The sequence below is a fragment of the Squalius cephalus genome, assembly GCF_949319135.1.
Source record: "Squalius cephalus genome assembly, chromosome: 7".
In the NCBI taxonomy this organism is placed as follows: Eukaryota; Metazoa; Chordata; class Actinopteri; order Cypriniformes; family Leuciscidae; genus Squalius; species Squalius cephalus.
The window spans coordinates 45262407-45288609 of NC_137128.1; the positions used below are offsets into that span (position 1 = coordinate 45262407).

General features: G+C 36.5%; 1 protein-coding gene across 2 annotated transcripts in view; it reads right to left on the reverse strand.

Annotated features, from left to right (window-relative positions):
- The window catches only part of pip5k1cb (phosphatidylinositol-4-phosphate 5-kinase, type I, gamma b), a 65162-nt gene that overhangs the window by 7531 nt on the left and 31428 nt on the right, over positions 1-26203 (reverse strand). For both annotated transcript variants that reach the window (XM_079876888.1, XM_079876889.1), the window contains exons 6-16: positions 23161-23313; positions 19330-19629; positions 17928-18130; positions 15579-15662; positions 13290-13338; positions 9321-9405; positions 9053-9214; positions 7879-8011; positions 6513-6548; positions 6324-6440; positions 2801-3116 (exon numbers count right to left, since the gene is read on the reverse strand). In XM_079876888.1, the coding sequence (XP_079733014.1) occupies positions 2801-3116; positions 6324-6440; positions 6513-6548; positions 7879-8011; positions 9053-9214; positions 9321-9405; positions 13290-13338; positions 15579-15662; positions 17928-18130; positions 19330-19629; positions 23161-23313 (1638 nt within the window). The remainder of the gene's footprint in view (positions 1-2800; positions 3117-6323; positions 6441-6512; positions 6549-7878; positions 8012-9052; positions 9215-9320; positions 9406-13289; positions 13339-15578; positions 15663-17927; positions 18131-19329; positions 19630-23160; positions 23314-26203) is intronic.

Consider the following 26203-nt stretch of genomic DNA (forward strand, 5'->3'; position numbering starts at 1 on the left):
TGATATTGATACAGGTTTCCAATCCTTTCGACCAATGCATTTCCTAGATATTCTGTAGTTGTGATTATTGGATGAAATAATAATATTACTAAAATAATCGATTTTTATAAATCATTTCACTGAGACTGCACTCACTCAGAGCAGGTTCTATCATTTTAAATATTATATTCATATGATATTATATTTTTGCTGAAAATAACTAGTAACTTTGGCTGTATAAATTTCAAGATTTCAATAGTTAAGATATTTTATTTAGAGCTGTCAAATCGATTAATAACGATTAAACGCATCTTACATAAAAGTTTGTAAATATATATATGTGTGTGTGTGTGTGTGTATATATATATATATATATATATATATATATATACACACATACATACATATTATATATTTACAAACTTTTATGTAAGATGCGTTTAATCGTTATTAATCGATTTGACAGCTCTAAATGTAAGATTATCCACCAGTTGTTATTGCTAACTAAAACTAAAATTATTTAAAAAATTATTGACATAAAGTTGAAATAAAATAAAATAGATTTATTTGATTAATAAGTACAAAAAAAAAAAAACATATATGAAAAATAGACATTTTTCTAGAAGTTTTAAATAGAAGTTTTTGAGTGTGCACACCTCCAAACTGTACGAATACTGAATTGAGCTCTCTTTCATGCCTTCTTGCACTTGAACGGACAAATTCACACAAAATTATGTCAGAAAATGTGAATATCCTAGTAAAAATAGTCGGTTATGACTTGAGAAAACGTAAAAAGTCCAGAAAGAAAACACATGTATATCAGTATATTGGATCCGTGCAATGGGTCTTAAAGTGACAGTAGCCTAATAAACTTTAAGTCATTAAAAGTCATTAATGATAATCAAACAAACAAAAAAAATCTTTTTTTTTTAACTTTTGAAACTTTGATTCATACATTGATGACTATCCAGTGTTATTTTGCATTTGATGACTTTATTCAATGTCAGTAAATTAACTTTATTTATGTCAGTGCTTTAGCTGTGTTATCGAAATTGGAATCACTGGTATCTAAAATGTTGGTGTAATAACTGGCTGTTTTTTAGTTTTAGGCCCTGCCTGTACGTAACATAAGTAATCATAAGCTCAACATGAAATGATGTTAAAATGACAGTAAATCCGGTGGGAGATCCAGCTATTTCAGCTGATCGCCACCAAAGCAACATCTGATTAAGTTCTCAAACACATCATCATTTAAGTAATGTGTTAATGGCTTAGTTTGGAAAGAGTAAATCCACTTCATGGAACTACATTAGGGCTGCTACTACTTTGTCTGCTTTCAGATCTAGTCTTAAAACAGATCTCTTTCATTGGCTTTCAATACATTGTAATCAGGGGTTTGAAATTAACACCCGCCAACTCGCCAAATGCGTGTAAAAATCAACAGTGGCGGTTAACACTGTTAAATCACGAGCCAATTTGGTGTTACTTATTATATTTACTCGCTTTGCTGGGGAAATTCGTGTAAGTCAAATCTGCGCAGATTAAGCACAAATACTCGTGAGTCGTCATGATATATTAAATACAGTGTATTGTGCAGAATCTGCTCATATCGGGCTTACTTGAACACACTCATCAGAACGCAACAAATAACGGCGCGCTTGTTCATTTGCATTGAAGCAATAGCGAAGATTAAAAAGCATTTGGTTAACAGGAAATACATTATTTTCCAACATCCTACATTTTTTTTATCTTCTTTGTATTGATCTGTACACCTAAAATACATTTTTTGTTGAAAAGCATGAGGATGAAAGAGGAGATGCTGGATGACTGGACTTTGTTTGAATAAGAAACGAATGTATGAAATCCAATTTTTATAATATATACAAGCTGTGCCGTAGTTGATCTGGTTTAATTATTTGTTTTTGGCTAGTAGAAGTTCTGAATGGCCGGCAACTTAATTTTTGTAGCCAAATTGGCCGGCGAGTGAAAAAGTAAATTTCAAACCCTGATTGTAATGTCTTGTTTTGTTCTTCTCGGTTTCCTTTTATCTGTTATCTTATGGTCTTTTTTATTTCGTATCGTACAGCACTTTGGTCAGCCGTGTTGCTGTCATTAAATGTGCTTTAGAAATAAACTGAACTGAACTTAAAGGTGTGGTTGATTATGATTTGACTTTTCTAACTTTAGTTAGTGTGTAATGTTGCTGTTTGATCATAAACAACATCTGCAAAGTTACAACGCTCAAAGTTCAAAGCAAAGGGAGATATTTGCTTTTAAAGAAATCACTTTTTAAGGACTACAACAAACGGCTGGTAGAGACTACACCACATTCCTCCCGGGTTAGTGACATCACCAACCCTAGAATTTACATAAACCCCGCCCCCGGAACACGATTTATAGATTATCAAGACAGAATATGCTAATCAGTGACTAGAAGATAACTACACATAAGCTTCATAAATTCATCAACTAACCATTCAGAAATGTTGTCTACATGTTGTCACTTCTTCTCGAGTCTCTCCATCTTTCTGACTCCGGTTTGAACATAAAAGGCTAAAAGTTTTTGAAATGTTCAGTGCATGTGTGTGTGAGGTAAAAGGACACGAGCTCTTGAAGCTCCGCCCCCTGTGCCGGGAGCAGCAGCTCATTTGCATTTAAAGGGACAGGCATAAACGGTGCCTCAAAAATGTAAAATTTTAACATGCTATATAAAAATATCTGTGGGGTATTTGGAGCTAAAACTTCACACACACACTCATCAGAGACTTATTTTACATCTTATGAAAAGGGCATTATACCACCCCTTTAATGTCACACTTACAAAGTAGATGTCAGTGGTTGCTGCGACCTCTTCATCCAGCGACTCCCGGCTCTGGGTCTCGGTGAGTCTGTCCCCGTCGGGACGCAGTGTGTTCGGGCTGGGACCGGGCGGATCAGGGGTGTGTTCTGCTGGATCAGTGTGTTCTGCTGGATCAGTGTGTTCTGCTGGATCAGGGGCCCGAGATGTTTTGAGCGTCCCGGTGTCTGGAAGAGGAGCTGTTTCCGGGGGATCTGCTGTGTCACCTGGAAGTGTTTGCTGGGAAACAGGTGTTTCTGGGACGAGGTCATCAGGAGTGTCCTCCATCTCCTGTGCTGCACTGAAGAAAACACATGAGCGCAAATACGGTCAAAAATGATTGAGAATCAATTCTTTGCATAATAGGTGTGAAATGTAAAATAGTTTTGGTGAAAAGCTAACAATTCATTAAAAAATGGATGAAATATTAATATTACAAAGACAGAGACTGCACTCACTAAGAGCAGGTTCTATAATTTTAATATATTTTTGCTGAGAATAACTAGTAACTTTCACTATATCAATTTCAAGATTTTAATATTTAAGATATTTTATTTAGTGCTGTCAAATCGATTAATCTCATCTAACATAAAAGTTTGTATATATATATATATATATATATATATATATATATATATACACACACACATACAGTATATATATCTATATATCTATACATACAGTACAGGCCAAAAGTTTGGACACATTACTATTTTTAATGTTTTTGAAAGAAGTTTCTTCTGCTCATCAAGCCTGCATTTATTTGATCAAAAATTCAGAAAAAAATTGAATATTGTGATATATTATTACAATTTAAAATAATTGGTTTTCAATTTATTATACTTTAAATTATCATTTATTTCGGTGATGCAAAGCTGAATTTTCAGGATCATTACTCCAGTCTTCAGTGTCACATGTGACATCCAGTCAATCACATGATCCTTTAGAAATCATTCTAATATTCTGATTTATTATGAGTGTTGGAAACAGTTCTGCTGCCTAATATATTTGATGAATAAAAGGTTAAAAAGAACTGCATTTATTCAAATTTTTTTTTATTTTTTTTTATATAAATCTTCTTTATTATCACTTTTTATCAATTTAACACATCCTTGCTGAATAAAATTATTTATTTAAAAAAAAATAAAGAAAAAAATTACTGACCCCAAATTACTGACCAGTAGTGTATATTGTTGTTATAAAAGATTTCTATCTTGAAAACATTTGCTTATTTTTTTTTCTTTTCTTTTTTCTTTTTCTTTTTTTTATTCATCAAGTATCCTAAAAAAGTATCACAGGTTATGAAAAAATATTAAGCAGCAGAACTGTTTCCAACTTTGATAATGAATCATCATATTAGAATGATTTCTAAAGGATCATTTGATAGACTGGAGTAATGATCCTGAAAATTCAGCTTTGCATCACAGAAATAAACGATATTTTAAAGTATAATAATTTGAAATCCAATTATTTTAAATTGTAATAATATATCACAATATAATTTTTTTTTTCTGTATTTTTGATCAAATAAATGTAGGCTTGATGAGCAGAAGAAACTTCTTTCAAAAACATTAAAAATAGTAATGTGTCCAAACTTTTGGCCTGTACTGTATGCATACATACAGTGTGATTAATTGATTTGACAGCTCTAAATGTAAGATTGTATCCATTTTATCCACCAGTGTTGTTATTGCTTGCTAAAACAAATGTTTTATTAATATTTTTTTAAATATATTTTATTTTATTTACCTGACTATTAATCGAGAACTGTGTCCATGTGAATGTATTGTAAAAAAAAAAAAAAAAAAAAGGCTCTAAGGAGTTTGTTTGACAAAAAGTTTGTGAATCCCTGGCTTAAATAACCAGCAAATCAAACTACTTCAACTTCAGACAGTAAGAAACCACCTAGCAACCACCCAAAACGCCCTAGCAACCGTTATCTACCACATATATACAGTAGTGGTCAAAAGTGAGGAAAATTTATAAATTGTGTGACATAATTTTTGTCCAGGCTGTCATACAAAGAGATTATGAACATCACGTGCAAAAACATGAGAGAACCAGCGGAATATTAATAACTGATTATGTTTGCTTATTTTTGCATAGTAAAATAAAACATGAAGCTGTAGTTTGGTCAGATAAATACCGTAACCAAGTTTAGTGTTTTGTTTTTCTTTCATAATTAAAATATTTAAATTCATTTATGTATTTATTTATATTTATTCATAATGTAAAATATATTTTACTCATATTTTGATCGTTTAATCGAGTTTGTAGGGTCATAAAAACAAAAATCCCCTCTGGACATCACTGAGAGCGAGTGTTTGAGTGTTTAACACGAGCAGGAGACAGTGTGTGTGTGTGTGTGTGTGTGAGAGAGTGTGAGAGTGTGTGTGTGTGTGTGTGTGTGTGAACACACAGTAAATCCTACACCTGGATCTTCATCACATGATACACACCTCTTCTGAGCTCAGGGGTTCTGGGTAATATCAGATGCATCTTTCATAAATTCACCAGAAATAACACAATCCTTTGGCACTGTTTACAGTGGATGATTTTAGATGCACTAATCTTAATCTTTCACACTGTGTATGAATATTATGTGAATTAGGATGCAGTCAGGACTTGGTAAAGGATAATGTACATCTGGTCATTTTCCCAAAATAAATCCTGAGAGGATGATCACCCTCTCACACACACACACACACACACACACACACACACACACACACACACACACACACACACACACACACACACATACACACGCACACGCACACGCACACACACGCACACACTCACACACACTCACACACTCACACACTCACACACACTCACACACGCACACACTCACACGCACACATACACGCATGCACACAAACAAACAAACAAACACTCACTCACTCACTCAATTTTTTTTTTAAAAGACGCACACACACACTCTCACACACACTCACTCAAACACACACGCACGCACGTGCACTCACGCATGCACACAAACAAACAAACAAACAAACACTCACTCACTCACACACACACACACACACATACACACACACACACACACACACACACACACACACGCATGCACAAAAACACTCACACGCACGCACGCACAAATCACGCATGCACACAAACAAACAAACACTCACTCACACACTCACTCACACACTCACTCACACACACACACACACACACACACACACACACACACACACACACACACATATGCATTTGTCAGATGCCTTTATCCAAAGCGTCTTACAGTACATTGCATTCAAGCTACACAACTTTTCGGTTCATGAACTTCCTGTGTATCAATCCACTCTGAATCAAATAACTTTACAAATAATTTTTACTGTTTTTTACTTGCTCACTGTCGGCAGATCAGCCGCAGAACTTTCCACATCGACCAGCATTTTTTATGGGATTATTGCTCTCTCACGCTGATCTGTGATCTGTGTGATCTGTGTGTTTAGTGAAGTAATGAGGTCATGCTCACACATACTGTGTCAGAGAGACGTCAGGCTCCTCCTCCTCCTCCTCTTCTCTCTCTCTCTTCACCTCCACCTGCACAGTGATGGTCTGCTGTTCTTCCTCGTGCACGTCCACCACTTCATGAGTCCTGCGGGAACACACAGATTAAACCAGACGCCCACGACACACACACACATACAGTAATGCAAATGAAGCTCACCTTCCCTCGCCATCTTTCAGAGACAGTGTGTGTCTTCTGTCAAGACAACAGAGAACAAAACATATTCAAATGCATGCGGTCAGAGCAACACAGGCCTGCAACACTTTACTAAAGTATTTTTAATGCATTAATTATGCACCTTATAATGCATTGTATTCAACCACAGTTCTGATACATTATAATACTTATCTGTACATTGTCACACCTTTTGAAAGTATAATGCATTAAAAAACATAACAAACAACCAATATTGGATGTAACAAGAAATCGGCAATTATTATAATATAATAATATTATAATTATGGCCGCGCAACAATTAATCGCGATTAATCGCATCCAAAATAAAAGTTTGTGTTTACATAATATATGTGTGTGTGCTGTGTCAAATTATTTTATATATAAATACACACACATGCATGTATATATTTAAGTAATATTTGCATGTATATATATATTTAAATATAATTTAGATTATATATAAATATAAATATTTTGAGCGAAACACACTTCTTCACACTCCTCACTTACTTAAATGAACTATAGAGTCCTGCACCCACTAGTAAAGAAATATCAAAAATTATTTCTGGTGTCTGAATAATTTTTGGTTTGACTGTATATTATGTAAACGCAAACTTTTATTATGGATGAGATTAATATTTGCACAACCCTAATTATCATGCATTTTAACTTTGTAGATAAAGCTTCAGTGTTAGTTGTTTCTTCTCTGAAGAGCTCGTATGTGTCCTCATGTTCTCATCTCATGACTGTTTTAAGGAACAAGCCGACTTTTTGGGACTTTATCTTATTCCCCGTATCCCCCAGAGTTAGATAAGTCCACACACACCCTTCTCATCTCCGTGCGTGCCGTAACTCTGTCTGACGCACACACCGCTAGCCTAGCTTAGCACAAAGACTGGAGGTAAATGGCTCCAGCTAGCATACTGCTCCCAATAAGTGACAAAATAACGCCAACATTTTCCTATTTACATGTTGTGATTTGTATAGTCAGGGTGTACAAATAACAAGGTCACATGAGACACAGCCATCTTCTAACCGTATACATACTGGGAACTATATTCTCAGAAGGCGAAGCACTTCATACTATACAAATCACACCATGTAAATAGGAAAATGTTGGCGTTATTTTGTCACTTATTGGGAGCAGTATGCTAGCTGGAGCCGTTTACCTCCAGTCTTTGTGCTAAGCTAGGCTAGCGGTGTGTGTGTCAGACAGAGTTACGGCACGCACGGAGATGAAAAGGGTGTGTGTGGACTTATCTAACTCTGGGGGATACGGTGAATAAGATAAAGTCCCAAAAAGTCGGCGTATTCCTTTAAATAAGGTGATTATTGGTGAGGTGTTGACCTGTAGCGTGTGTGTTCTGTGGTGTCCGACGGGGAGCGTTCTGGGATAGATATGGAGGTGTTTGAGGACAGAGTTGTGGCCACTGACGCTGTGGTCGCTTCCTCGAACGACGGAGGAGTGCAAGACTGCAGACCTGACACAAACAAGACAGAACAACAAACTATTACACGAACAAACAGAGGATGGCTATCTTTCAAATGAAATTAACTAATCATTCAAATCAACTACCTTACTAACTATTAATAAGCAGTGATTAGGAGTTAATTGAGGCAAAAGTCATAGTTAATAGTGAGAACTGGAGCTTAAACTAAAGTGTGGCCAAAAACACATTATCACATAAACAATGAAAGAACAGAAAAGAACTGTTTGTTTATCATGCATATTACTAGGATATCGGCTGTTTATTAGTACTTATAAAGCACATATTAATGCCTTATTCTGCATGATTCTACATCTCTTAATCCAACATAATGCCTAAACTCAACAACTACTGGTTACACTTTATTTTAAGGTGTCATTGTTACAGTGTAATTATATATTTAAGTACTGAGTAATATTAAGCAACTACATGTACTTACTATAGGGTTAGGGTAGGATTAGGGTTTGGTTGAGGGTTAGTTGCATGTAATTATGCATAATTTACTGTTATTACTATGGTAAGTGCATGTAACATATGTAACAAGGACACTGTAAAATAAAGTGTTACCAAACTACCTTACTAACTATTAATAAGCAGTGATTAGGAGTTTATTGAGGCAAAAGTCATGGTTAATAGTGAGAACTGGAGCCTAAACTAAAGGCCAAAATCAGGATATTTTATTTTATTATCTGCTTGTACAATGTGTGGTGGTGGGTAGTATTATATTTAGTATATTTTACTTAAAAAAATCGAAAAGACCAATTTTAAAAGTCAGATTTTTCGTCTAAAAGTAAATTTTTTACTTATTTTTTTTATTTTCATGACAATTTAGGCATTTTTTTATTTTATTATACTTATTGAAAAAGATCAAAACAAAAAAGAAACAAACAAAATGTAAAAAAAAAAAACACAAATGTATATTTATTATACATATTTATACATCATGGTAGTATTTGTCATACTGCATTTAATTTATTCTGAATAAAATAAAATAAATCATTATATTAATATTTTATTTTTTATATTGCAAAGTACCGTCGTTCTCCAGCACGGGGAAGCTGCGCGCTCCTCTCAGATCATAGATGTTCTGGTCTCGTTCTGATGGGAACTGACTGGCCGACCAGGCGGACCCGGGGCCGCTGAACTTGGGCACGTTGAGGGCCACACGACCCTTCTTAGCTGGAGAAGCCTTCAGCGCTGGAGAAACACACACTCACTGCATTACACGTCATATTAAGTGTCTCCTTATTTAAACTGAATTAGCTCGGTGAACTTTATAGTAATTCTATCAGTCAGTACTCACAAGTGCTCTTCTTGAACACACTGCTGCTCATGAACCTGAAGAAACGGTCCGCGTAGAAGTTGGGCCGGTGGACGGAGACGGTGTCCTGTGAGACACAGATGAGAGACATTCAGACGATCAGCCAAAGTGGGGTTAAAAAATAGCAAATCTCTTTTTTATTTAATCCAATGTCGATTAAAGCTTCTCAGTGTCATTACAGAAGAGGCAAATCTGCGCTGGTGACGACTGAACAATCACAGTCATTTGTGAGTAGTGGTTGAGGAGATTTAAAGGGTTCGTTCCCCCAGAAATGAAAACTCTGTCAGTAATTACTCGCCCTCATGTTGTTCAACCCTGTCAGACTCTCGTTCATCTTCAGAACACAAATAAAAATATTTCTGATGAAATCTGAGAGCTGTCTCACTTCTCCATAGGCTCAGGCCCGGGGTGGGTAATCGGGAGAATCGGGAGAATTCCCGGTGGGCCGCTTCACTTTTGGGCCGGTCGAGGAATGTTTTTTTTTTCCTTCACATTTGTCACGTTAGTTACAGTAGGCTACATTACACGTTCCGCATTCTGACACCGCAGCGCAGCCTCTGCATGGGTTGTACCATGTGAGGGAGTTCTCCCATCCCCTCCCATAGAGTTGGTTGGGTCCATAGCCCGTCTTTTCCAAAACGTTTTCTCAGGTAGACTACCGCGGCCGCGGCGCCTACCGATAGCTGGGCCGGCCCTATACCGTAACGGTACGCGTCAGGGAGGATGGATGGGAGGAAGAGGCCAGGAGGTATGGAAGCTTGTTTCCGCCACAGAATAAAACATTTTAAAAGATAATTGCGACTTTTTATCTCACAATTGCGAGTTTACACGCAATTCTGACTTTATAAAGTTCTGAGAAATAAAGTCAGAATTGCGAGATATAAAGTCAGAATTGCGTGAAATAAAGTCGCAATTTCGTGTTATAAAGTCAGAATTGCGAGATATAAAGTCAGAATTGCGAGATATAAAGTCAGAATTGCGAGATATAAAGTCAGAATTGCGTGAAATAAAGTCGCAATTGCGTGAAATAAAGTCGCAATTTCGTGTTATAAAGTCAGAATTGCGAGATATAAAGTCAGAATTGCGAGATATAAAGTCAGAATTGTGTGAAATAAAGTCGCAATTGCTTCTTATAAAGTCTAAGTGAATTATTATTTAACCTTTACATTTTTTGTTGCACCATGGTATTAATACAAACTACACAATAGTAAGAGCTGAACTGTTGCTTCATTTATCCAATTTGGAAAAAGTGCTAATTTGGAATTCCACCATGGAAAAAGTGGGCCGGTCTTGGGCCTGAAACTCCCGGGCTGAAAAGTGGCCCCACTCCGGCCCTGCATAGGCTTCTAGGTAATCGATATCTGACATCCCAGAACGTTTGTACGTCAGAACGGAGACTCACTATTGGCCAACGCTGGTCATGTGTGTGATTCTGGCCAATAGTGAGCCTCCGTTCTGACGTACGACACAGAAGCGCTGCGCTGTTACACTACGTGAACTCTCTCAGAGAAACACAGAAGAACATGAAGAGTTGAATAAAGTCGTTATTTTCCACACTAAAAGTATTCTCGTCGCTTGATAAACTGAAGGTTGAGCCACTGTAGTCACTTGGACTATTTTAAACATTGTCTTTACTAACTTTCTGGGCCGGCAAGTTTCACTAACAGAGAAGCCTATGGAGGAGTGAGACAGCTCTCAGATTTAATCAGAAATATCTTCATTTGTGTTCTGAAGATGAAGGAGAGTCTGACGGGGTTGAACAACATGAGGGAGAGGAATTACTGACAGTTTTCATTTCTGGGTGAACGAACCCTTTAATATGTGAGTGTGAAGCACATGTCTGGGTCATACTTCAGGCCAAAATCAGGATATTTTATTTTATTATCTGCTTGTACAATGTGTGGTGGTGGGTAGTATTATATTTAGTATATTTTCCTTTAAAAAATCGAAAAGATCAATTTTAAAAGTCAGATTTTTCGTCTAAAAGTACATTTTTTACTTATTTTTTTTATTTTCAAGACAATTTAGGCAATTTTTTATTTTATTATACTTATTGAAAAAGATCAAAACAAAAAAAGAAACAAACAAAATGTTTACAAAAACCCCACAAATGTATATTTATTATACATATTTATACATCATGGTAGTATTTGTCATACTGCATTTAATTTATTCTGAATAAAATAAACTTTTTGAGCCATCAAGCGCCTCCTGGAGGAACACAGTATTTTCTTTATTCACATTATCTACAGTAAACTGTATTTGCTAGTAACATATGGCAGTATTTGGGGAGAAAAGGACAGACTGGAAATGAAGTAGAGAAACTGAAGTTGGAGAGCGAATGGAAAGAGACGCGCTCTCAGAATTACACTCGCGGGATCCACAGCGAAACCAAACACAAGTGATACTTATCAAAGTCTATCCACTGTCTCAGTGAATCTCCAGTACAGCAACACACACACACACACACACACACACACACACACACACACACACACACACACACACACACACACACACGCATGCTCACACAGGGTGAGATCACCACATTCAATATTCACTTCCACAAATTAAAGAAGACCTATTATGCTCTTTTACAAAGTCTTGATTTTGCCTCTACTAGAGCAGGTTTTCCTGCTTGAATGTTGATTATTTTCCTCATATTCTCCATTGTTGCGGCTCCTCTCTTCCCAGTCTGTCAGTAACGCTCTGTTTACTTTCTGTCTCTATGAAGCCCCTCCTCCTGAAAAGCACACTGTGCTCTGATTGGTCGGCTGGATCAGTGTGTTGTGATTGGTCGAGCGCTTTGAGTGTGTTTGGGAAATGTCCCGCCCCTTACCATAACCGGCGGTTTAACACACTACTAACTAACTCAACCAGGCCCCGCCCCTTTATTCTGCGTATGAATTATTATAATGAGGAATATTGTGACGTGTTCGTTCCCGGAAGAAACTCAAGACTACAATGGAGGCGTTTCAGGAGTTCAGAAACACTGACACTGATATAGAGAAGAACTCAGCAACATTACACACTAAAGAAAGATGAACATGTGACAAAAGCATAACAGGTCCTCTTTAAGTCAATTGTCAGTGCCGTACAGATGTGAATGATTGAGAGCAGATGGAGGTGATGTGTATTACAGTTTTTTCCAACTGCTAACACACTAAAATGACAAGCACAGCACAATTATTTACACTGACACACACAGAGCAAAACCTCGTCAAGTCTCCAAAACACATTTTCTGCTTTACACACATTTTGTAATTCAAAATGGCACTTTTTAAACGCACTGAACACGGTTCTCTGCATAACACACAACAATCTGACATAAAGTCACATGTTTGCGTGTTCAAAATGACACTCCATGATCTGATTGGCCGATACATGTGTCACCTGACCAAACACATCAATGCTTAACTGTTAACACTTCAATCTTTTTCAGTTTATTGTTTTTTGTGAGCATATTTCTGTTCAGTCCAGTGTAAATATATGTTGCACTGTGAAAAACAAAAACATAAATGTTTCAACAGCGTGTGTGTGTGTATCTGCAAATATTTCTGTGCATGTGACCAGTCAGAATAATTTTCTACAATTTGAACTATTTTAGTATTATGGCAAAGCATACTAAAGATGAGAGTGCTCTTCATTATGCACAACAGTGTGTAGTTGGTTAGACAAAAATCTGCCAATATGAATGAAGTGTGTGCCATCTCGTGCAAAAGTCTGATTTTGATAGTTTTGGTTGCAGTGCTTAATTCTGCAGGATATATTCAGTGTTTTGCAGTTTGGGTGTGTGGTTTTGTGAATTGTGTGAAGTATTTTGATAAAACCAGCCTAGTTTGCAAAATTGTGTGTTAGCAATTGGAAAAAACTGTAATGCTCGGAGATGGCAGGAGGACTATTACACATTATAATGGAGAATGATGATTTTTGTGAGTGTTTTTGTCTCACCCCATCATGGACCAGAGCCTTCCACGTGTGTTCCAGCTTCTTGATGAGTCTGCAGGAGCGAGAGACACACATCAGCTGACAGATTCACTGAAGCACTGCGGAGGATCCTGACGGGACAGCGCTGGGTTTATATTCTGTGACTTAATGCAGTCTTACAGAAACCTTACATAAGAGCACATACAACAACCCCAGAGCTAGAGAAGATTATAACGCTGAGCGGGAAAACAGCTGGTTCATATGAGATCCACTAACATGACTCAGCAAAACAGCACAAACACACACTAATGGAGGCAGATGAGAACATGTTTAACCCCAAAACAACATATGCAATTTAAAAAGCATAAAATTAAATAATGAAAAAATAAACAAATTAAATTATATGCAATATAAATGTCCATATGCAATATTAAACACAATAAAAAAGCAAATTTAGCTAAAAAACTTAAAAAAGAAATATTAAAAATGTATTAAAACAATTATGCCAATTAATTAATTAATTAATAAATAAATGGCCAGATATACCAATTAAGCATCTTAAAAAGTAGACAATTAAAACAAAAAGTACTGCTTAATTATTTTCAATAATCATTTTTAATAACAACTACAAGGCACAAGCAACATACTGTATGTTACGTAATACACAATCAAAATATTGCCACAATTTTGCTAATAAAAAAATAAACTAATGGCCAGATTTACTTAATTCAGAGTCTTAAAAGGTAGGCAGGTTTTTATTTTTTAATATATTTATTTATATTTCAACATTTTGAACAATTTAACAACAACTAACTACAGGGCACCTGCATCATAAAACACAAATAAATAAATAAATAAAGGCCTAATGAGCTTAAAACAAATATTCCCACAATGTTGCAAATAAATAAATAATTGATTATTTAATTACTTGTTTGAATAATTATTTTCAAATAATATTTTTTAATATCACTATATATAAAACTATTAAATCTCAATCTTACATCTAGCTCTTAAATATGATATAATATAACTTTTAAAAGTATCAAAAATACATTTCAATTAAAAATGTTAAATCTAAATCGTAAGCAGGTTTGATGTTCGTATCACTTAAATCACTCCTGAAAATAACACTCATAAAAAAGATGAGCATATATTCAAATCTCGACAGCTTTGCTTTATTCTATGAAATGTGGGCATTAAAATTAAGTATTTTTTTATTGGGGGTTTGGGTCATGGATCATATAAAACAGGATTTAGAGTTTACAGTGATTTACAGAACAGAGCTTATTTTAAATGTGGCATTTGAGTAAATCTGGCTTTTATATAACTTATATAACTTTTATATAACATATAACCATCCCATAAAATCTGTCTTGACCACAGACTCCTACATACTGGATGTGTTTGCATGCACAAATTCATGACCTTAAACAGCTTCACATCACATTCATAACATAAAAAAAATAAAACAATAAAAACGTTGAACAGGGTTATGCACGATATTAGCCTAAAATGCTAATGTTAAGATGATACTTTGAAAATCCACCAGAAATATTATATCCAGTGCTGGGCAACGATTAATCACATCCAAAATAAAAGTTTGTGTTTACATAATATATGTGTGTACACTGTGCATAATTATTTTGTATATATAAATACACACATATGCATGTATATATTTAGGAATTTTAAAATATGTATATATAATATAAATTATGTATACATATTTATACACTATATACATGTAAATATGTATTAAATATATACATGCATATGTATGTATTTCTATACAGACAAAAGAATTATGCACAGCACACACACATATATCATGTAAACACAAACTTTTATTTTGGATGCGATTAATTGCGATTAATCATTGCCCAGCACTAAGAAACGTTGTCATACTATTTTATATTGCAATCATGCATAATATTTAGGTTGGATAAATATCCATAAATAATACATAAGTTGACTATTGGACCTTAGATCCACTGCTTTAGAGAAAAGAGCAGATTAATCGCGATTAATCGCATCCAAAATAAAAGTTTAATAAATGTTTAATTTATATTTCAAATATTTATATTTATATATAATATAAATGATGTATAAATATATATTACAGTATATACATGCAAATATTTCTTTAAATATATACATGCATGTGTGTGTATTTATATAAACAAAATAATTATACACAGTGCACACACATCTATTATGTGAACACAAACTTTTATTTTGGATACGATTAATCGTTGCCCAGCGCTAGAAAAAAATGCATTGTAGAATATTGTAATAAGTGTGTCAGTGTGTCACCTGTAGGACTGCAGGATGTCTATGATGCCTATGAAGAGCAGGAGCCTCTCTCCTTTACCACTGACTGCAGGGATCCCACCCATTCTAGAGAGAGAGAGAGAGAGAGAGAGAGAGAGAGAGAGAGAGAGAGAGAGAGAGAGAGAGAGAGAGAGAGAGAGAGAGAGAGAGAGAGAATATCAGTATGTGTGGTTTTATCAAATCCAACTAGTGATCTGAAATTAAACAGCTCTAAAACAGAATTCAAAGCATCCTAAAAGGGGAGTTCACACCTGGCAAAGATGGGTTTTTAATAAAACATGGTTGTCTGTGCAGTAGAAATGGAAAAACACTTTTGAAATCGGTGCTACATGACGAGAGAGAACAGAGAAAAAGGACTGTGGCGTATCATTTGCCCAAAACTTCATCAAACATATCAAGGTGACGATATTTCTGTGATCAGTGCCGGTCCTAGACTTCTAGAGGCCATAAACAAAACTTTGTAAGGGTTCATAAAAACCTCATAAGACCCCGAACCCCATAATCTGTTCTTTCAGAGCAGTTTCACTGTCAACAAACAACAGTGAGTTGAAACAGTCAGTAATAACATACAAAATCTAATTACAAACAATATGACAAATACAATAGAAAAAGATACAATTTTTTTTGAAATATAATGAAGTAATCAAATGTAAAAATAACTCTTCACTGTATAAATTATATATACATTGATTCTTATTAAAGTTACTAAAGTTATTCAGCGAAGAGCAGTGAATGATTCTCTCGTTTTCTTTTGTTGTTTAGCATTAAAGGGGTATTTCACCACTGGAAAGATGAATGTGTATTTAAATTGGGTCATTTATGTAGTAGAAATGTGAAATTGTTGTAGAAGTTGGTGCCTTCTAGACTGAGAAAAGCCAGAAAATGTATTTTTGGCTCATGTGGATGAAAGACTACAACTCCCAGAATGCACTTGCTTCGCTGCCCTACGAGGACACTCCCAAGCCACGCCTACCGGTTACAGAGGGCAGTATCGGGAGAAATGATACAGCTAGGCTACTAGTCGACTGGAAACTGAAGAGACGGTGTTTTATGGTGAGATCCCCCTATGGGCGGGTTGAACACATGCGGGACGAGCTCCTCCTACTGGCTGGAGTCTCTCGCCTCTGGACAAAAGAGCCTCTGATGACGATAAATGAAGATTTTTGCGTCATCTGAGGGTTTTTTCCAGACACACAATACAGAAATCTCTCGTCTCAGGGGGACATGAGGGAGGGAAGCACGGTCACTCCAAAATACTACCGGGTTTCTACTGATACAAAGCTGAATGCTAATCGGTGAAGTATCCCTTTAATGACACAGACATATATATATATATATATTAACATAGTTAATCTGGTTTATTTATTTATTTTGACTAGTAGAAGTTCTGAATGGCCGGTAATTTAAAAATTTAGTATCTAAATTGGCCCAGTGAGTAAAAAAGTTAATTTCAAACCCTGCTAGTCTTTAAAGGGGTGGTTGATTATCGTTTGACTTTTCTAACTTTAGTTAGTGTGTAATGTTGCTGTTTGAGCATAAACAACATCTGCAAAGTTATGACGCTCAAAGTTCAAAGCAAAGGGAGATATTTGCTTTTAAAGAAATCACTTTTTAAGGACTACAACAAACGGCTGGTAGAGACTACACCACATTCCTCCCGGGTTAGTGACATCACCAACCCTAGAATTTACATAAACCCCGCCCCCGGAACACGGTTTATAGATTATCAAGACAGAATATGCTAAACAATGACTAGAAGATAAAATAAATTCTGCATAAATTCATCAATTAACCATTCAGATATGTTGTCTACATGTTGTCACTTCTTCTCGAGTCTCTCCATCTTTCTGACTCCGGTTTGAACATAAAAGGCTAAAAGGTTTTGAAATGTTCAGTGCATGTGTGTGTGAGGTAAAAGGACACGAGCTCTTGAAGCTCCGCCCCCTGTGCCGGGAGCAGCAGCTCATTTGCATTTAAAGGGACAGACACAAAAACGGTGCGTTTTTGCTCACCCTCAAAAATTAACAATTTTAACATGCAATATAAAAATATCTGTGGGGTATTTTGAGCTAAAACTTCACACACACACTCTGGGGACATCAGAGACTTATTTTACATCTTGTAAAAAGGGCATTATACCACCCCTTTAAATCATCTCTGAGAGCTCGGGGTCCCCCTGGTGGTTTAGATAATCCTAGCATTGGTGATTCGTTGCTTTTTCCTGTTGTACCGAACTCATATCGAACCATGACCCTAAAACAGAGGTACGTATCGAACCCTGCCTTCTGTGTCCCGTTACACCACTAATCCTTCCTAAAACACAACACATACGTGTCCTCGGTGTCGATGGAGTCTCCGCACGCGGCTCCTCCCTGAATGGACTCCATGGCGGTGGAGTAAAGCGCTCTCTGAGCGGCCGGTCTCTTCTCGTCGCTGCTCTGAGATCCCTCCATCTGATGCTCACGCTCCGCCTGGTCCAGGTTATGAACCCCCAACAGCAAGCTGTAGTCCATGATCTTAAAGCTCTCCAACACCTGCACACACACATCAGCAGTGTTGGCGGCAACTCATTACAAGTAACTCGAGTTACGTAATCAGATTACTTATTCAAGTAACTAGTAAAGAAGTGCAATAACATCATATCATTCAAATATCATTCATTTTGGACTACCTCAATGTTTATGTCCATTGTGTCTATCTTTGTAGTTATATCTTATTTTGCATTCTATATTATGTCTTTGTTTGTTTATTTGTTTGGATATATTTATCTATTCTCATTTACATTGTGTTTATCTTTTTCAATTGTTCAGTATACACACTGTTTACATCGTTTATAGTTATCCTGCTAAATCTGAAGAACTGCTAAAAGCGTTTCATTGTTTCTTTTAACAATGACTACTAAAGATCTATCTATCCATCTATCTAAAGTAACGCATTACTTTTAAAATTTACAACGAAATATCTGAATTACTCAAATAAGTCACGCAACTACTTTGTTTTCCTATGTATTGACTGACAGCTCTCCTGTCCGCATGTTGAGACAAATCGAAGTACAGAGGCGTTGTGTGTGTGTGTGTGTGAGTGTGTGTGTGTGTGTAAACATGAGGGTTATTGTAGTTTTAGACTAAATGTGAGTGTGCATTTACTCATCTCACTTGCACAAAAAAAAAAAAACGATTCAATATTTCTCAAAATGAATTAAATCAATGAAATGCCGAATCAGAATACTATGCAAACCTCCAATAACTTAATATGTTAAATAAAACATACATTTTTATGTATTAAATCTCACTTTATTGACCAAAGTACTTGCTTCTGACCTTTAATGATTCAGTTAAACCATAACAAAAATTACTATAGATTTTTTTTTTTTTTTTATTGGTAAAGTAAGTGCAAGTCTTTCTTCTCCTGCATCTATTCTTGTGTTATCCAGAACAGCAGAAGCTGAAAGGTTTGCTTGAGCCTCTACTGTACACTACTGTACTCTACATCTACTGTACTCTACCTCTACTGTACACTAAACTGTAAACGTGATTGACACAATGTGAGGTTGAATTTATTTTTTACTGTGCGAAAATTTTGGACTCAGTGTGCAAGGACCATAACACACTATTGTAATGCATTACTTTTCAAAGTAACTTTCCCCAACACTGCACATCATCATAACACTGTCCTGCACTAAACCGAGCGCATCCACACACACACACAAACACACACACACACACACACTCACCAGACAGTCTCTCTGGAGTGTTTTGACCAGGGCGTTGTACGTGTCCACATCTAACAGGAGTCCGTCTGGAACGTCCTGCATGAAGTCCAGGTCTTTAAACGTGGGCCGGGACTTCTCACGCTCTTTCTTGGATGCTCTGCGCTTGCAGGTGGAGCCCTTCAGGTCGAACTTGAGGTGCATGCGGATGGCGCGGGGCAGGACGTTATTCATCACCACGATACGGATGTTCTTCCCGCCGGACTGAACGCAGTACAAACCGAAGAACTTGGGAAGAAGGGTGCGAGGATTCTGGTTCAGGTTCTGAGAAAGAGAGAGAGAGAGAGAGAGAGAGAGAGAGAGAGAGAGAGAGAGAGAGAGAGAGAGAGAGAAAGAGAAAACACAGTTGAGCGTCACTTAATGCGGGAATTCACCACTGGAAAGTTGGGCTTTTAGTAAAAGTTTTGCAGAAAAAAATAGTGCCGTGAAGCAATTAATCGCATCCAAAATAAAAGTTTGTGTTTACATAATATATGTGTGTGTACTGTGTATAATTATTTTGCATATATAAATACACACACACATGCATGTATATATTTAAGAAATATTTGCATGTATATACTGTATATATATTTATATATCATTTATATTATATATAAATAAAAAAAAAATCTTAAATATATACATGCATGAGAAAACACAGTTTCACTTAATGTGTGAATTCACCACCGACAAGTTGGACTTTTAGTAAAAGTGTTGCCGACAAAATATTGTTTAAAAAAACATGAGAACGTTTTGCTAACGTTTCCATTTAGTTATGGAAAAGTTGGTTACACTTTATTTTAAGGTGTCATTGTTACAGTGTAATTATATATTTAAGTTCTGAGTAATATTAATAAACTACATGTACTTACTATAGGGTTAGGGTAGGATTAGGGTTTGGTTGAGGGTTAGTTGCATGTAATTATGCATAATTTACTGTTATTACTATGGTAAGTGCATGTAACATATGTAACAAGGACACTGTAAAATAAAGTGTTTCCGAAAAGTAACTTCTGAACATTCAAAATGTCCATTTTTTTTAATTATTTTTATTAAAAATTTTAGTTATTTCAAACAAAACATATTAAAACAAAAACACAGCACAGAAAACAATATTAATAACCATATCCATGGGCATGTGGACAATTTACATACAGCATCTCGTCATATGGTTGTACCTACATTTTATCCAGTTTGTGTTTATGACCTTTTAATCTTCAGACACTTTAAAATATTCTCCCATTTTTTAAACAGGTGCGATTTACCATTGAGACAATACCTCAATCTTTCTAGAGTTACGACTTCAGATATCAGAGATTTCCACATCTGAGTAGAGGGGGCATCGCTACCAACCCATTTGGCCATTATAGCCTTTCGAGCCAGCATTAGGAGAAACTGAACAGTCTCTTTGTGAGCTCTCAGAGGGTCAGGTATAAGCCCCAGTAGGCACATGAGTGGGCTGTCTGTCCTATCATCAAACTGATTTCACTGCATACTGCCTGCCAGAATACCTTGATGTTCTTGCACTCCCAAAGACAGTGATATCTAGTGCCCTTAGCTGAGTTACATTTAGGACAGTTCGGAGAAACACCTGGAGTGTAGTTACTGTATATATAAGGTGATATGTAAACATTATGTAGAATATTGAACTGCATTTCTTTGTATCTATTACAGATTGATATTCTAGAGGGCAGTGTTACTATTTCCTCCCACGACTCAGTCAATTGACATTTTAAGCAGCATATTCCAAGTTGTTCGTAAGTGTTTCAGTTTGTCTACCGTTAGAGTCTGTAACTCAGAATAGAATCTAGACACAAAACGTCCACGCTTCCGACAGTCCAGTAGAGTTTTTTCAAGCAAGTAACAGTTCGTTGGTAGCTCCAGGGATCCAGTCTTTGATTTTATGCAATGCCTGATCTTTTTTAAATGTTTTAAAAATTTGAACATTCCATTTGATAATTGTGTAAATATTATGAGAATGTTGCTTTTGAATGTTCTCTGAACATTCTGAAACTAGTAACATTTAAAAATGTTAGAAGAACTTCCAACTAAAACAGTAGAAAAAAGAAAACCGTTCCATGAAGGATGTTTGTGTTTTTGTGCTGACATTTTGAGAACATTATTAAAGACCAGATAACTTGTGTTACTGGAAGAATGTTTGTTCATAACTTTGAGAATACCTTGCCAGAACATTCCCTGTTAGCTGGGTATGCAATAGAAATGCAAAAAAAGTATAATAATTTTGCCAAAAACTTGGGAGACCAGGTTTCTGTAATGTAAAACAGGGACGTGTCCTAGTTCAGAGGTCAAAAATCTCACTTGTTATTATGTATTAGTCAAAAATGGAGACAATACATTTTTGTATGTTTTTGTTTTTAAATGTCCATATTATTAATTATTATTATGATGATGATGTTTGTAAGTCAATCTGACCCTATTAGTAAATAGTAACCACTGCAAATAGCAAACAGATCAGAGCTTTTTAAAACAAAAATAAAACAAAAAATAAATATTGTAAAACTGATAGAAAGTTATAGTTAATAGTAGCTGATAGTGAGAATTGGACCCTAAATTAAAGTGTTACCCAAATGTTAATCAAATGTCATTTTGCATTTGTGCTTTTGGAAATTTACTATCCCTAATTATGCTTATGATTTGCATTTTAGGCTCATTTTGAGCACAAATTAAGCACAAATTTGTGGCATTTAAAATGACTCGAAAATTTTTTTCAACCCCTAAAACAAATAAAAAAGAAAAGTGCCTTAAAATGATCTAAATTACTTGAAATATTTATGGATTACCTCCCTTTAAGTTTAATTAAATTTGTTTTTTTCGATCATCAGTTAATGCAAAATTATGCATTTTGAGTCATCTAACGGACTTTTGCTGACAAATAAACAGGGATTTCTGGGTACAAAAAAAAGAGGACATATTTTTTATTTACATATTATAATTACCTGTTAAAAATCCTTTAATTCAGATTTGTGCTGTCTTTGTTTGCTGAAAATGAGGCATTTGAAAACTGCACTTTTTTAAGTAAATATGGCAGATGTGACTTTTTTTAATAAAAAAAAATTATCTGGACACATAACTATGTCATACAAACGGCATCCTGACCACAAACTCATATATACTCTTTGTGTTTTCATACACAAATTCATTACCTAAACTTTCATTACTTTCACATCACAGTCATAAAATTTTTAAAAGAGTTGTGCACAATATTAGTCTAAAGCGCTACTGTTAAGATGCAGACTTTACCAGAAATATGATCTAATCGGGGAAATGTTGTCATGCTCTCTTATATTGTACACTATTTAGGGTGGATATAGTGCTAAAGCAGACTCACCATATAGTATCCTGGAAGCAGCTTCTGCAGGAACTCGGCCTCTTTGTGCATGGTTTAGTGTGTGTGTGTGTGTGTATGTGTGTGTGTGATGGGTAGGTTTGTCGGGTTAGTGTGTGTGTGTGTGTGTGATGAGTAGGTTTAGGGTTGCTAAAGCAGACTCACCATATAGTATCCTGGAAGCAGCTTCTTCAGGAACTCGGCCTCTTTGTGCATGGTTTAGTGTGTGTGTGTGTGTGTGTGTGTGTGTGTGTGTGTGTGTGTGTGTGTGTGTGTGTGTGAGTGTGATGAGTAGGTTTAGGGGTGCTAAAGCTGACTCACCATATAGTATCCTGGAAGCAGCTTCTGCAAGAACTCTGCCTCTTTGTGCATGGTTTAGTGTGTGTGTGTGTGTGTGTGTGTGTGTGTGTGTGTGTGTGTGTGTGTGTGTGTGATGAGTAGGTTTAGGGGTGCTAAAGCAGACTCACCATATAGTATCCTGGAAGCAGCTTCTGCAGGAACTCGGCCTCTTTGTGCATGACGGTTTTCAGGATGAACTCATCGTCTCGAGTGACGTAGAAGATAGAGCCGCTGGCACCGGGGTTTGAGAGCTCGATCAAGGGTTCGTTACAGAGAGAATACTGCAGGAACAGAGAGAAACACAACGGGACGTCAGAGGACGCTGCATTTATTCTGATTCATGGTTAATTGAGTCACACTTTCATGTTTTTTGGAGCTTGATATTGACATGAATCACCGTCCATTTTTGTTGCATGTAAAAGTTCTGCAGAAGTCCTACACGTTTAGACATTATATGATTGTTTATAAGTTATGTTATTTACTCTATACCTCTAAACCCACCATCACAGAACACTTTCTGCATTTTTGGACAACAACAAAAAACACTGTTCAGAATGTTTCTTCAGCCATTTGGTTTCTGAAGAAACTGGAAGTGTGTCCATGTTTACGTTGTAATGCCCATGTCATAATACACATTTGTGTCCTCATAAACCATATATACAGTACAAGAACACACACACACACACACACACACACACACACACACACGCACACACGCACGCACGCACAGTGGTTTTAAGTGCTTAGAAAGGAAAGTATTAGTGTGCTAATCACCATCTGTCTCAGGTTGCATGTGTGTGTGTTCGTGTGTGTCTGTGAGTTTGAGTTTGAGTGTGTGTGTGTGTGTGTGTGGTCCTGGTATTTCCTATGGTGTGGGGACCAAATGGTATATAGTAATACCAGTAAATGTTGAGGAATTTTGACCTTGTGGGGACTTTTTTGGTCCCCATGAGGAAGCAATCTTATAAATTATACAGAATGATCTTTTTTTGTTGTGTGTGATGGGTAGGTTTATTGTGTGTGTGTGTGTGTGTGTGTGTGTGTGTGTGTGTGTGTGTGTAAGATGGGTAGATTTAGGGGTAGGGTTAGTGTGTGTGTGTGTGTGTGTGTGTGTGTAAGATGGGTAGATTTAGGGGTAGGGTTAGTGTGTGTGTGTGTGAGTGTGTGTGTGAGTGTGTGTGTGTGTGATGGGTAGGTTTAGGGGTAGGGTTAGTGTGTGTGTGTGTGTGTGTGTGTGATGGGTAGGTTTAGGGGTAGGGTTAGTGTGTGTGTGTGTGTGTGTGTGTGTGTGTGTGTGTGTGTGTGTGTGTGTGTGTGTGAGATGGGTAGGTTTAGGGGTAGGGTTAGTGTGTGTGTGTGTGTGTGTGTGTGTGTGTGTGTGTGTAAAATGGGTAGGTTTAGGGGTAGGGTTAGTGTGTGTGTGTGTGTGTGTGTGTGTGTGTGTGTGTGTGTGTGTGTGTGTGTGTGTGTGTGTGTGTGTAAAATGGGTAGGTTTAGGGGTAGGGTTAGTGTGTGTGTGTGTGTGTGTGTGTGTGTGTGTGTGTGTGTGTGTGTGTGATGGGTAGGTTTAGGGCAGGGGTTCTCAAACTTTTTGAGTGTGTGGACCACTATTTGAAATCAAGAATTTTCGCGGACCACCTCATAATACACATCATAAAATATGTCTACACACAGTCCTACCTGAATTAATCTGCACCTTTAAATAGGCTTACTAGCACTAAAACTATAACTGGTCATCACAGTAGGCTACAACAGGCTTGTTAAAGGAAAGTTTACTGCACACAACGGCTGCCACATATTTAATTTATTTATTTAGGCTACTCAAGCGCCCGAGGGCATAATCAGGTTCATTTGAACAACAGGCTTATTTCCATAGCAATGTAGTATGAAATCTATACAGTAATAAGAACACTGGAATATAGTCAACATTTCAAAACCTTTGGCGATTTTAGGGGATTATTAATCTTCCGAGTTTTACAAGTCCTCAAAAAGTTTGTCCACTTAACAGCACATCTGCAAAACATTTCAGAAACGCGAGATCAAGAAACTAACTGGAAAATAAAATAATAACAGGCCTTATTCATACCATTTATAAACATTTCGTTTCATATAAATTGCCTATGCCTAACTGTGCGACTGCGTTCACACACCAGACGCGAATAGCGCGTCAAATTCAAAAAGGGATTATGTGAAATTCGCGCCTGCCGCGTCTAGTGATACGCTTGACCACTTTGTATCAATTCGCGCATCAAGAGCTAAATTGACGCGCGTAAAAACAAAAGTTTGAAGCGAAATTTCGTCCGGTGTGAACGCACCATTAAAGGCTATGCGTGTGATGTGATAATGAGAACATATTTGCCTCTGCCCTTTTCTCTTCAGAGAACCTGTTGCTATCCACCGAACCAATGTTGTGGTTCTAACGGCACTGAACTTGAATGTCACGGCCGAACACCACTAGGCTATTTTAGTAATCACACAATAACTTGACAATTTAATTAAAATGTTATATCAATATAGGCCTACATATTCTTTTTACTTTTCTTTTTTTAAATGGGAATTTCCTGGTAAAATGAAGGTAAAAAAATATATTATTTTATATTTTATTTAGCCTTTCCACGGACCACCTGCAGTACCCTCACGGACCACTAGTGGTCCGCGGACCACAGTTTGAGAATGGCTGGTTTAGGGGTAGGGTTAGTGTGTGTGTGTGTGTGTGTGATGGGTAGGTTTAGGGGTAGGGTTAGTGTGTGTGTGTGTGTGTGTGTGTGTGTGTGTGTGTGTGTGATGGGTAGGTTTAGGGGTAGGGTTAGTGTAAGGGGAGAGAATATACAGTTTGTACGGTATAAAAACCATTACGTCTATAGAGAGTCCCCACAAAGATAGTAAACTAGACATGTGTGTAAGTGTGTAAGTGTGTGTGTGTATGTGGGCTTATAAAGTGGCCATGTGCTTTCACACAGCTAATATGTTTAGGTTTCATTTAAGCTCCAGACTCTCATATCACAATCACGCATTAACCTTCCCATGACCCTCAGCTCTGCCCGATATGAACGCTTCACCCTAGAGTTAAGATCCAAACCATTCCTCTCCAATATGAACATTACAACATGTGATTCAGAGCAAAAAGTTGTCCATTTGAAAATCGTAAAATAAAGACAAATGGATCAAGAC